A 13,416-nucleotide genomic window follows, 5' to 3' on the forward strand; every position below is an offset into this window, starting at 1 on the left:
GTCTCAGTTATGGGGAGCTAGAGCATGTTCTTTCTGCAGCTGTCTCTGTGTTGTCTCTCCACTGTTGCTCCCGTCACTGATTTCCAGGCCTACTGGGGGCCTCTCTTCCACTGCCACCCAGAATTTCCTCCGTCCTCTCACCCAAAATCACTAATTCCGGGCATAAACTCAGCATGTTCAAAGGATGGTGAACAATATCACTGCAGATGCTTCTTTCTTCCTGACATTTTAATCATATTCAGAATTAATGTAAAACCAACCCATCGATGGTATTTATCGAGCTCTTGCTGTTGGCGGGGAATAAGTCTACCAGCTCTGTTGAATTGTACTCTCCCAGTGCTTAGTTCAGGGCTCTGCATGCAGTACATGTTCAGTGAATACCCTTGACTTGATTGATTTCCCATGGGGGAAATAAATGATGATTGTGATCAGGTGCTAAGGATTTACAGAAAAACAGAAACGTTGCTTCAGGCACATAACACAGTCTTTTGAAGAGATCAAATCAACGGGGAGTCTCGGAACTAAAGCCACTGGTGGAAATCCAAACATCAGGCTGAGCTCATCCATCTCCAATTCATCCTTAACTGCTCTAACCCTGCCCTCTTCTGTGTCCAACTCCTTCCTTACTGACTTCCATGTTTTTGCCCATACTAACTTTTACTGACTTCATCCATAAACAGTCTATCTTTACATCTACTGCTCTGATGACCCAGTCAACTATTTCATCAACAAAACCAAGTATTTCAGTGCAGTAAATTCACTTTTAAACGCAGTATCTGGTACCTGGGGATAGGAATGTATCTGAGTTTCTTGGAGTGAAGATCTGTGACTTCCAAATACCCGGCTGTCATTGGAGGAGTGACATCTGCAAATACATAACAACGCAAAGCGTAATTTGATGGCTGAATGACCACACACCACTGAAATAGGACTGAGTCAAACCTGGAAACTCTACAGTGCCCAGAACTGCTGCTAATCCCATCAGGTCCAGACCCCTAGATATTGTGCCCTTAGGGAATATATAATGGGCTGACCAAGCGTGAAGGACAATGATTACTGCCAAAAGTACAGTTTCTGTGCCAGATCAAAGGTTTCTCATGTTAACCTATCCATAATATTAACTGAGCCCTTACTCTTCATGGGTCACTGTATTCAGTGCTTGGGAGACAGGTCATATAACCCCTGCCTGCAGTGAGTTCACAATCGAGTCAGGGAGGTAGTCAGGAAAATAAATGGCATGAAGAAGGAAGAAATACAACAGTATTATGTGAAAATCCATCAGTGTCTTAAGCCGGTGTCCACTAGGGCAGCTAATCCTCCAGGCCTGTGGACCCAAGGGCGTTTCTCATCTGAGTCACCTTGTTCCTAGAAGTAGGACAGGCCCCGTTTTCTTAAAGTAACTTTTTAACTGGAGGAAGAAGTAAAAGTGGTTAAGCACCCCGTGGCTGCAACACACTGTCTTAGAGAAGCAGCATGTCATGGCGGATAGAGCACAGGCCCAGGAGCCAGAAGGTTCTAATCCCTGCTCTGCCACTTGCCTGCTGGGTGACTTTGGGCAAGTCACTTCACTTGTTTGGGCCTCAGTTACTTCACCTGTAAAATGGGGATCGAGACTGTGAGCCCCATGTGGCACAGGGACTGTGTCCAACTCCATTTGCTTGATCCACCCAGCGCTTAGTACAGTGCCTGGCACATAGTAAGCGCTTAAAAATACCACAATTTTTATTATTATTTGCTTGGAAAAGGACAGCAAACAACTAAGATGTGTTCTCTGCCCTAAGGAAACATTTACTTGAATCGGGGAGAAAAATATAAAAGTGGAATCAGAATACTGAATGCACAATTGAAAATATATATCCACTGTAAGCTCATTATAGGCAAGGAACGTGTCTGCTACTTCTGTTGTACTGTACTCATCCACTGTTCTGAGAAGTCAGAACAGTGCTCTGTGCATAGCAAGCGCTTAATAAATACCATTGATTGACTGATATTGATTGATGGTGGTCATTTGGCTAGAGAGGAAGGAGCAGAACAGGGAAATGTTGAGCAGAAATAGCCGACAGGATTTAGCAACAGACTGAAAGTGAGAGTTAAAAAAGAGCAAAGAATACGTCAAAGGTGCAGTCTGGAGAGAGTGAATTACCAGTGAGTTTAAGCAATCAGCTCGCCTCATCCCACCTCACCTCACTAATCTCCACCACCCAGCCCCACGCTCGGCTCCTCTAGTACCCACTTACTCTCTTTGCCAACCCCTTGCCTGCTTCCTTTCCCTAGCCTGGAACTCCCTCCCTGCCCATAAACGCCAGTTCACCACTCTCTCCACCTGCAAAGCAATATTAAGATCACATCTCCTCTGAGAGACCTTCCCTGGCTAACTCTCCCTTCTGGGTTGTCTATGCACTTGGATCTGTGACCTTGGGACATTTGATATTTGCCTCGTCCTCAATCCCAGAGCACTTATGTCCATATTTTTAAATGATATATTATAAATTATTTATAATAACATCCGTCTCCCCCTGTAGACCGTAAGCTCGTTACGGGTAGGGAATGAGTCCGCTAATTCTGTTGCACTGTACTCTTATTATAGTGCTCTGCATAGAGAAAGCTCTCAATAACCACAACTGATTATTGACCGGTTTTAAGACGCTCAAATCAGCTCTTCCCCTCCTACAACCAACCCACGCCAACCTATCTCTGTACCTCAGTCTCATCTATCTAGCCACCCACCCCTTGCCCTTCTCCTTAAGGACTGGAAATCTCTGCTTTAATATCCGACAGTCTGCCATTTTACAACAACTACTACTATCAAAACCCTCCTCAAATCACATCATCTTCTTCAAGAGGCCTTCCCTGACTAAGCCCTTTATTTCCTAGCGGCCCGCCCCTATGCATCGGCTTTAAACTCGAATGTGTTCACCTTAAGCAGTTTGATACTCACCCCAGGACCAAAATACTTCTGTAAATATTCTTAGACTCTATATTTCTTGTATCCCAATCCACTTTCATGTCTGTCACCCCCTGTAGACCATAAGCTCCTTGGGGGCAGGGATGGGGTCTCCAGTTCCGTTGTACCGTACTTTCCCACGTGCTTAGTACAGTGTACTATACCCAGTAAGCACTCAATACATCCCACTGACTGACAATTTGAGAGAGTGGTCGGGGGTGGAATTATAGTTCCACAACTGTCTCTTTAGTAGTCCTTCACAGCCAAGCTCTTAGACCCACAATGTCTCAGAGCAATTATTCATATATCATACACACCATCTTTCTTAAGCACTACCTAATGCCTTATTGAAGGTGTATCTTCCCCAAGAGGCCTTCCCTGACTAAACCCTCTTTTTCTTTTCTACTACTCTTTTCTGCATCACCCTGACTCGCTCCCTTTATTCATTCCACCCTCCCAGCCCCACAGCACTTACGTACATATCTGTCATTTATTTTATTTATATTAATGTCTGTCTCACTGTCTAGACTGTAAGCTCATTCTGGGTGGGAATGTATCTGTTATATTGTTGTAACTGTACTCTACCAAACACTTAGTTCAGTGCTTTGCACAGTAAGAGCTCAACAAATACGATTGACTAATGCGCAAATCCCTTCTTATCCTTAACTGTAAATTACTTCCATGTCTATCTTCCCGACTAGACTGTAAACCCCCTCGAGGGCAGGACCATGTTTACTGACCTTATTGTAATAATAACAATAATTGTGGTATTTGTTAAGTGCTTATAATGTGCCAGGCACTGTACTAAGCGCTGGGGTAGATAAGAGCAGATTAAGTTGGGCGTCGCCTCTGCCCTGGGTGGGGCTAACAGTCTCAATTCCCATTTTACAGATGCGGTAACTGAGGCCCAGAGAAGTTAACTGGCTTGCTCAAGGCCCACAGCAGACAAGTGGCAGGAGTCAGGATTAGAATCCATGACTTTCTGACTGCCAATCCTGTGCTCTATCCACTACGTCATGTTGCTTCCCCAGGGCTTAGTACGGCACTCAATAAACACTACTAATTGAGATAGATTTTGGTGTCATCCACACGGGGGGAAACTGGAGCTGTGTCGATTCTTACCATTTCCTGCACTGACTGAGCCCCACCTGCCTGCAGTGAACTGAATTTTAGAGTATCTCCCTCCAGTGTGCCAGCTCCATAATAATAATAATAATAATAATAAATAATGGCATTAGTTAAGTGCTTACTATGCAACAAGTACTATATTAAGAATTGGGGTAGATATATGCAAATCAGGTTGGACACAGTCCTTGTCCCACATGGAGCTCAGTCTCAATCACTATTTTACAGATGAGGTAACTGAGGCCCAGAGAAGTTAATTGGCTTGCTCAAGGTCACACAGCAGATATCTTGTGGAGCCGGGATTAGAACCCATGATCATCTTACTCCGTGTGGGCAGGGATCATCTATCCCTACTCTCTGGTACTGTCCTTTCCCAAGTGCTTACTACAGTCCTCGACACAGGGCAAGCACTCAGTAAATACCACGGACTGATTGCTGTTTTTCCAATCGCATTTCTGGCCCAGCAGTTCCTGTCTTTCCTCCAGAGAAACCCAAGTCGTTATTCACTGTTAAAAAGTGCAAGTTTGAAAGCAGGAGGAATAGAGAGAGAGGAACCAAAACATTAGTTCTAGGAAATCCCATTTTATTTTCCACATGAAGTTTGGTAAATATTAAAGGAATCCAAGTAGCTTGGGCACTTCTTACTGCCACTCCGTCTCACTTAACAAAAAAAACATCAAAAAGCGAAAACTGAGCCCAGCCTTGAATAAAAGGTTTTGGATCGCATACTACCTTGGACACTCTTTCCGCTGTTAGAATTTGGCTGAAGTACTTTAAATTATTTATAGACACTGCATGTTCCAGACACAGCCAGCCACCACACCACGGAAGATGAGAAAACTAGGGCTGCACAGTTTATCGCTAACCCACAGGTTTAGGGTAGGCAATTCGTCAAACTATATTCTTAGGTTAACTCTTGGCACCCACATCTGTTACAGTACCTCTCTGCACAGTGCCAAACCAGCAGTGATTTCGAATAACTCCTTCCTGTGTAATCTTATTCGGTTTCACACTGTGAATTAATTTCATGGCAGAAAAGATAATGTTGGTTGTGAACTCTTTCAAGTTCGGATTTCATTTCTGGCGCTAAATCGTATTTTCACACCTCGGGAGAAAAAGCTTCCACCCAGTTTTTCAGGAAGGGGTTGAGACCGCTTCCTGCAAGCCTCTGAAAAGAAATGAAAATGAACAATAGGTGTTTTTGAAAACACAACAGTTCAGTTGATATGGGTATTTATGAATTTATGAAGAGAGAGAACCTTCTGAGTGTGTTGGATAGAACATCTGTTTGTGTTAAGCAAGGACCGTGACAACATTTGCTCGCTACCTCGCCAAATCTTTTTCTATTTCCTTTAAAATGTTACAGCACACACAGAGCTAGGGGCTGCATATGAAGAAGAGTGATTCATAATAATAAGGACCTAAAACAGGCATGTCGAACTCATCTGTGTGGATGGAATGCTTATGTGATTTTATATATCTCAAGGTAGGCCACGCTTTCAAAAAGCTACAAGTTATTTAGCGATGCTGTGTGAAAACGAATGCCATCTAATACATTTCCATTAAAAGGAACAGAAGGAAAAGAGTTGGTGAGTAGTTATCTGTACTTTTCTTGAAAACACAAATGTTAGTGGTGGGACTCCGTGAACAGGGACAGCGGGCCAGGATGGCAGGAAAGGGAGAATGAGAAGAGAGAAATAGACAAGAGAGAAAGAAAAAGAAAAAGATGAAGAAATCGCAGGGTACTACAGTAAGTAAAACCCCAGCTCTGTCACTTGTCTCCTGTAACATCCTGGGCAAGTCACTTCAACTCTCTGGGCCTCGGTCTCCTCATCTGATCATCTTCTATCGTAGGGCGTAATGGATACAGCACAGGCCTGGGAGTCACAAGGTCATGGGTTCTAATCCCAGCCCTGCCATTTGTCTGCTGTGTGACCTTGGGCAAGTCACTGCACTCCTCTGGGCCTCAGTTCCCTCATCTGCAAAATGGGGATTGAGCCTGGGAGCCCCATGTAGGACAGGGACTCCATTCAACTCACTTTGCATGTACCCACCCCATCGCTTAGTATGGTGCCTGGCCCACTGTAAGCACTTAATAAATACCATTATTATTGAGTATTTAATCATTATTACTCTTCTTTTTATTATTACTAAGAATTCAGTACCAAGAGCCTGCCTGGAGGAATTGATATTAGTGGCATTGTTCTGCATGACCTGACTGTCACTCTGCCGTGAACGGTGCTGACCTTCCCCCTCCTGTCTCTCCCCACTCCAGTCTGCTTCACTCTGCTGCCTGGATCACTTCTCTATAAAACCATTCAGTCCACGTCTCCCCACTCCACAAGAACCTCCAGCAGTTGCCCATCTACCTCCACATCAAACAGAAACTCCTTAGCATTGGCTTTAAATAATTCAATTACCTTGTCCCCTCCTCTCATCTCCCTGATTTCCTATTATATCACAGACCACACACTTTGCTCCTCAAATGCCAACGTACTCACTGCCAATCTGACTCACTGTGATCCCTCACCATTCCTCTGCCTCCGGTTCGGAATGCTCTTCCTCTTCGTATCTGAAAAATGTTTCCTCTCCCCACCTTATTAAAACACATTTCCTCCAAGAGGCCTTCCCTGACTAAGCCCTCATTTCTTCTACTCCCTTTCCCTTTTGTGTCTGCTCTTGGATTGTTTTGTAAGCCCCACAGCACTTATGTACCTATCTGTACTTTATTTATTTATAGTGATATCTGTCTCCGCTCTTTCAAGTTCCTTGAGGCGAGGGAACTTATCTACCGACTGTTATATTGTACTCTCTCAAGTGCTAAATACAGTGTTCTGCACACAACAGACACTCAATAAATAAAATGAATCGATTGACTGATCAGTGAGGTAAGCTGGAGGGGAAGACTTGGTTGAGTATCTTAAAGCCGATGGTAAGGAGTTTGCCTGTTGCCAAGACTGGATGAGCTATCTTCGGCAGTTTTAGAGTGGGGAGATGTGGTCAGAACGATTTTTTTAGAAAATGACCCAGGAACACAGTGAAGTAAGGATTGGAGTGGAGAGAGATAGAAGGGGAAGGAAATATGTCCGACCTTATTATCTTGACCTGATTATCTTGAATCTACCTCAGTGCTTGGCACCTAGGAAGCACTTAACAGAATTATCATTATTATTGCTTATTAAGTTTTTTGAGGGGAAGACTTGTATTCTTTAGCTTCTATTGTACTTACCTGAGTTCTCAGTATAGAATGTTGAACACAACAGGCTTTAAAGTATTACTGAAAGAATGAATAAATCTATATTAACTGCATTAGGAATCTTTAACTGTCTTACCTTTTTTGTATATTTCTTTGATAGGGACATCTCCGGGGGCCAAAATTCTCACCACCTGATTGGTATTTACTAGAAGAACACAATTGCGCTGCTTTGGAGCTCCGCTTTTACGTTGTCCTCCATAGAAAGTTGAATCAGATGGAGCATGGCTGCCTAGACACTGCCCTCTCTTCCAGGTGTAAACCTCACTAGGAGACTGAAACAGAGATCAGTTGATTAACTTCCCTATGGCAGTATGTAATGCACATCATTTCCTTAAACACATGTCAGTAACCAACTCCACTTATTAAAAAGAAAATTGAAAGCAAACAGGGGCAACACAGTGTACGACAACCATTTATATGTTTAAACCTTTTAAAGAAAAAAATATTTCCTTTATGAAATGACAGTACATTGGTTATTCTTTTCTCTGAAGATTTTGGATTTTTATTTGCTCACTGATGCCCTTCTTAAAGATGAGATTGGTCTGGGCTCTTCTTCTACTGCATGAAATCGAAGTGCCTTAAAATCGGTAATGCAACCTGATTCCAATCCCTACAAATTAGCTTTCACAGGCTTTAAGGTAAGAGCAAAATAAAATGATTTACAATACTGAATTACAATACTATATTCCTCCAACCCTAAGGTCATTGAGGTCAGGGAACGTGCCTATCAACTCTGTTACGCCGTACTCTTTCAAGCGCTTAATACTGTGCTCCACATATAGTAAGCGCTCAATAAATATGATCGGTTGAAAGATGGTCAGTTTTTGTAAGTGAGAGTGTTTTATGCTGCAATCTGATATTCTCTCTCTTCCTGTCAATGCAGTCTAGGGTGCTTGAAATGTATTTTAATATACATAATTTCAACTGCCCACGAGAGGAACAGCATTTTCCCAGCTAGGAAGGAATCAATCTTTAATTGGAGACATTGGTCTTTTCATGGTTGACATCAGTGAGCCCTGCAGATTACGCAGGCAGCCCAAACAAAATCTTCAGCTGACCTACTCTTTCCACCATTCAGAGCTCAGGTAAATACCGTACTATATTACAGTGACGACCACCTCTTCCCCGTCATGTGAAACCACAGCCCCTGCCCTTTTATCGGATAATTCACGGGAGTGAAGAAGACAAAAAGCGAAAGACAAAACCAAATGTTCTCATTTGGGTTTTGGGTTACAAATGATTCTGCACTATTAGGTCTTACACGCTGTAAATAAGTTCACTTAATACAATTCCATTAACGTTTCAGACATTTTGGGCTGGCAGATTAGGAGAAACCCAGACTTTCTTCATTTACGAACAACAATCTCAAGTTAATACACTATGACGGCATACTTTCTGACCAATTTCAGTCTGAGCAATATGGAAAAGCACCTTAAAATTTGATAGAATACAGGATAATCTATGCTCCAATAGCTTAAATGTTGAACTTTGTTACAGGAACTAATTCTCTACAGATTAGAAAAATTATTTTCTTCCACGACATTGTATTGAGTTCTTTAAATACGAATAAGCAAAACTCAAGAACATAATTTTATCTAACAGAAGGCGGCACTGTTTTCACGTTGGGTTTTGGAATCCAGATTCATTTTGAAATATTTAGCTAAAAATGGCTAAATTTTCTTATTGCCTTGGAAACTATGGGAGAGATTAAAGTTTAATCTGGGGGGAGAGCTACGTAGTCAACATATTGTTAATAATTTTGTTATTCTGGTGCTTACCATTAGATCAGGGAAACCAACAATTACAGTAGCATAGCTATCCTCGTCGCAGAGAATCCGATTGGGAGAGGAGATCTTTTGTCCCAAAGCTGAACTTAGGTTTTCAGAAGTTAGCGGTCCACTGGAAACTTTATGTGGCATCCTGAGCTCTGCCTCTGAAGAGAAGAATTTCATGAAATGAATTAGCTACATATTAAACAACCAATTTTTTCACCTTTCAATAAATAATAATAATTTTGGTTTTTGTTAAGGGTTTACTATGTGCCAGGCACTCCTAAGCACTGGGGTAGTTACAAGATAATCGGGTTGGACATAGTTTGTGTCCCACACAGGGCTTCCAGTCTTCATCCCCACTTGGCAGATGAGATAACTGAGGCACAGAGAAGTTAAGTGACTTACCAAGACTTGACTTGGCAGAGTAAGTCAACTGAAAATCATCTAAAGCAATTCAGCTCTGCCTCTATAGGAAGGCATCTGGTGGAGACAGTGGCTTCGTCCCTGAAGGGTCCAAGATCGCAGGAAGTGGCCCGAAGGCTCTTCAACTGCTCGAATGACACTGAATAATGCCAGTTGCCAAGGTAACTGAGGCACGGAGAAGTTAAGTGGCTTGCCCAAGATCACAAGGCAGTGTCTGCCTTGGCAGAGCAGGAATTAGAACCCATGTCTTCTGACTCCCAAGCCTGAGCTCTTTCCACTAAGCCACGCAGCTTCTCTACCGAACCCAAGTCTCCAGACTCCCAACTCTGTGGTCTTTGCACTGCCTCCTCTGAGCACTGTTCATCAAATTATTTATTGCTCTTAATTTTTGATAGTTGATTTTTTGATTGCTCCCATTTTTTGCCATGTCCTGTGTGTCTGCCCTCTCCTTTTAGAATGTGAACTTAAGTGGGTATCAAGGACTGGATATCAACCAATCAATCAGTGGTATTTATTGAGCACTTACTGAACGCAGAGTAGTGTACTAAGCCCTTGGGAGAATATACTACAACAGAGTAGACATGTTCCCTATCCAAAAGAAGTTTACAGTCTAGTTGGGGAGACAGACAAATAAGTATCATGATTTTTTCCATGCTTCATAAACTGCCTGGCACAAAGTGCTCAATAAATTCCACAATAACAATGCTAATTGATGGTTGAAGGACATGTATATTGCCTACGCTGAATTTTAATTGGCCACATTTAGATTGGATAATGAGAAATATATTCATCAAATTTTAATGGACTCCACCTGATTGGGCCAGGAGGTCAATGGCATAAAATAGTGCAGAAAATCTTTAATGGGGGCATAGTTGGGTTTTGGCTAATAACTGTCCCATAAAAATCAATTTAATTGATGGTAGCACCAAGGAAGAAGGACTGTTCATTCACATCTACTCCCTACAGAAAGGGCAGATGCAAAAATATCTTGTTATATGACCCCTCCCAGAGATGACAAGTAGTTGTAAGAAATCATCCCTCCCACATACAGCTGCAATCTTCATATCAGAGCTCGCACGAGTCAGTTTTTAAAATATCCCGGCCTAGAGGAAAGAGCACGGGCCATGGAGTCAGAGGAGTTGGGTTCTAATCTCAGCTCTACCGCCCGTCTGCTGGGTAATCTCGGGCAAATCACTTAAATGATCTATGCTCAGTTACTCCATCTACAGAGTGGGATTGAAATCCTCCACCCTCTGACTTAAGAGTGTGAGCCCCATGTGGGATAGGGACTGTATCCAACCTGATAATCCTGGGTCCACCCCAGTGCTTAAAACTGTACACTCTTAACAAATACCATAAAAAACAAAATGCAAAAGCAACATTAACCAAAATACGGAGACCCAGCTCTCTCCCTTACTTGAAGTCGGAGGATTGCTGATTCCCTGGGGCAAATGGAGTGGTGAGCCAAGAGTTTCCCTTTTCTTTTGCATTACAGATAGGGCTAACTACTGATTCCCGAGGGGCTATGCATCCACCCCCACATACCCGCAGCCCAAACTCACCTGCTGTCAATCCAAATCCCGTGCTGGCCGGTTCCTGCTTCAACACATACAGTTGGCATGCCCCACTCTCTCTGGATTGCAAGTGGGTTGGCTTAGTTAAAAGAAATTTCCTGTGAACAGTTCAAGTAATAAGTCATGAGTGCCACCACCTACTTCAGTGAAATGTTTTTCCTTATGACTTTGGGAGCTCAGGTTAGGAGAAAGTCCTTGCTCCTTTTTATGTGTCCTAAGCTATATCAATCAATCAGTCGTGATTATTGAGTGCTTACTGTGTGCTTCTGTGCGTGGGACAGTACAAGAGAACTGAATTAGCAGACAGGTTACCTGCTTCAACTACCACCTCTGTGAGAAAAGTCCCAAATCTCCATCTCCAGCCTTGATCTTGCTCCCTCTCTTCAGTCTTGCATTTCCTTCTGCCTTCAGACATCTCTACTTGGATGTCTTGCCATCACCTCAAACTTAACATGTCTAAAACAGAGCTCCTTATCTTCCCAACCAACCAGTGTTCTTTCCCTGACTTTCCCATCACTGTAGACTGCACCACCATCCTTCCCGTCTCACAAGCCCGTAACCTTGGCCTTATCCTTCACTCCTCTCTCCCATTCAACCCACATATTCAATCCAGCACTAAATCCTGCCCATTCAACCTTCAGAACATCATGAAAGTCCAGCTTTTCCACTCCATCCAAATTGGTACCATGCTAACCTAAGCACTTATCCTAACCTGCTTTGATCAGCCTCCTTGCTGACCTCCCTGCCTCCTGTCTCTCCCGACTCCAGTCCATACTTCACTCTGCTGCCCGGATCATTTTTTTCATAAAAACGTTCAGGCCACGTTTCCCCACGCCTCAAGAACCTCCAGTGGTTCCCCACCTACCTCTGCATCAAACAGAAACTCCTTACCATTGGCTTTAAAGCAATCCCCTTGCCCCTGCCTACCTCACCTCACTACTTTCCTACTACAACCCAGCCCGCACACTTCGCTCCTCTAATGCCAACCATCTCACTGGACTGCGATCTGGTCTATCTTGCCACTGACCCCTCATCCACATTCTGCCTCTGGCCTGGAACACCCTGCCTCTTCATAACCGACAATTACTCTCCGCACCTTGAAAGCCTTATTAAAGGCATGTCTCCTCTAAGACACCTTTTCTGAGTAAGCCCTCCTTTCCTCTTCTCCTATTCCCGTCTGTGACATCTTGACCTGCGCCCTTTATTCATCTCCCCCATCACCCAGCACTTATTCTTTCATTTAATCATATTTACTGAGTGCTTACTATGTGCAGAACGTTAGGGAAGTACAATTCAGCAACAGAGAAAAATCCCTGCCCACAACGGGTTCGCAGTCTAGAAGTGTATGTGCTTATGTACATATCTGTAATTGTATTTATTTACATTGTCTGCCTCCCCCTCTAGACTGTAAGCTCATTTTGGGCACAGAATGTGCCTACTATATTGTTGTACTGGACTCTCCTGAGCACTTAGTACAGTGCTCTGCATAAAGTAGGTGCTCAATAAATACAACTTACTGCCCATAATGAGCTTACAGTCTAGAGGGCTATATGAATTATGAAATGATTTCTAGATTGGGAGTGGACTCTGAAAAGGGAGGCAGTGTGCCTAGTGGAAAGAACACATGCTTGGAAATTAGAGGACCTGGGTTCTGATCCCAGCTCCGCCAAGTACCTGCTGTGTGACCCTGGGTAAGTCTCTTTTAAACTTCTCTGTGCCTCACTTCCCTCATCTGCAAAATGGGGATTCGATAGCTGTTCTCCCCTCCTACTTGGACTGTGAGCCCTATGTGGGAACTGATCATCTTGTATCTTCCCCAGTATTTAAAAGAGGGCTTGGCACATAGTAAGTGCTTAACAAATATTAAAAGCATTAAAAGGGAGTGCAAAGAGTGGGTTAAAAAATGTGCATGTGAACTGCAAGCAGGTCCAGAACAGGCAGGTGGATATCGCCTGCTACTGCTACTGCTCATCCCCAAAGTCCCGGATTTGCTGATGGAAAGGTCCCTCCTTCCCTTTCTCCCTTTGCAGACAGCTAGGAGGTGGAAACCACCATCTCTGCTGTTCCCTGGAAATTTGTACTTGGGCGACAAGCTTGTGGTAGAGGTCCTCTCATGGATATATAAACACTGTCCAAGGCTAACCTTCTGTTAATAGTCCCCGAGGAGAACAGGAGGACTGTATGAATGGGAACTGTATGAGGTCATGGAAAAGAAGAAAATATGGTCCTCCACAACCCTGATGTGACACTAGATAATCCCCTTTTAACAACTGGTAAACATTCAAGGGCCCGGCTGAAGCCTGGGGGGGTTGGGAGTGGGGA

General features: G+C 43.4%; 1 protein-coding gene across 1 annotated transcript in view; it reads right to left on the bottom strand.

Moving 5' to 3' along the window:
• VWA8 (von Willebrand factor A domain containing 8) overlaps window positions 1–13,416 on the bottom strand; it is a 165,614-nt gene that overhangs the window by 35,018 nt on the left and 117,180 nt on the right. The window contains exons 33-36 of the mRNA XM_029047902.2: window positions 11,083–11,192; window positions 9,104–9,258; window positions 7,402–7,597; window positions 784–865 (exon numbers count right to left, since the gene is read on the bottom strand). Coding sequence (XP_028903735.1) covers window positions 784–865; window positions 7,402–7,597; window positions 9,104–9,258; window positions 11,083–11,192 — 543 coding nt within the window. The remainder of the gene's footprint in view (window positions 1–783; window positions 866–7,401; window positions 7,598–9,103; window positions 9,259–11,082; window positions 11,193–13,416) is intronic.

This window comes from Ornithorhynchus anatinus, chromosome 20 (assembly GCF_004115215.2).
Source record: "Ornithorhynchus anatinus isolate Pmale09 chromosome 20, mOrnAna1.pri.v4, whole genome shotgun sequence".
Lineage (NCBI taxonomy): Eukaryota > Metazoa > Chordata > Mammalia > Monotremata > Ornithorhynchidae > Ornithorhynchus > Ornithorhynchus anatinus.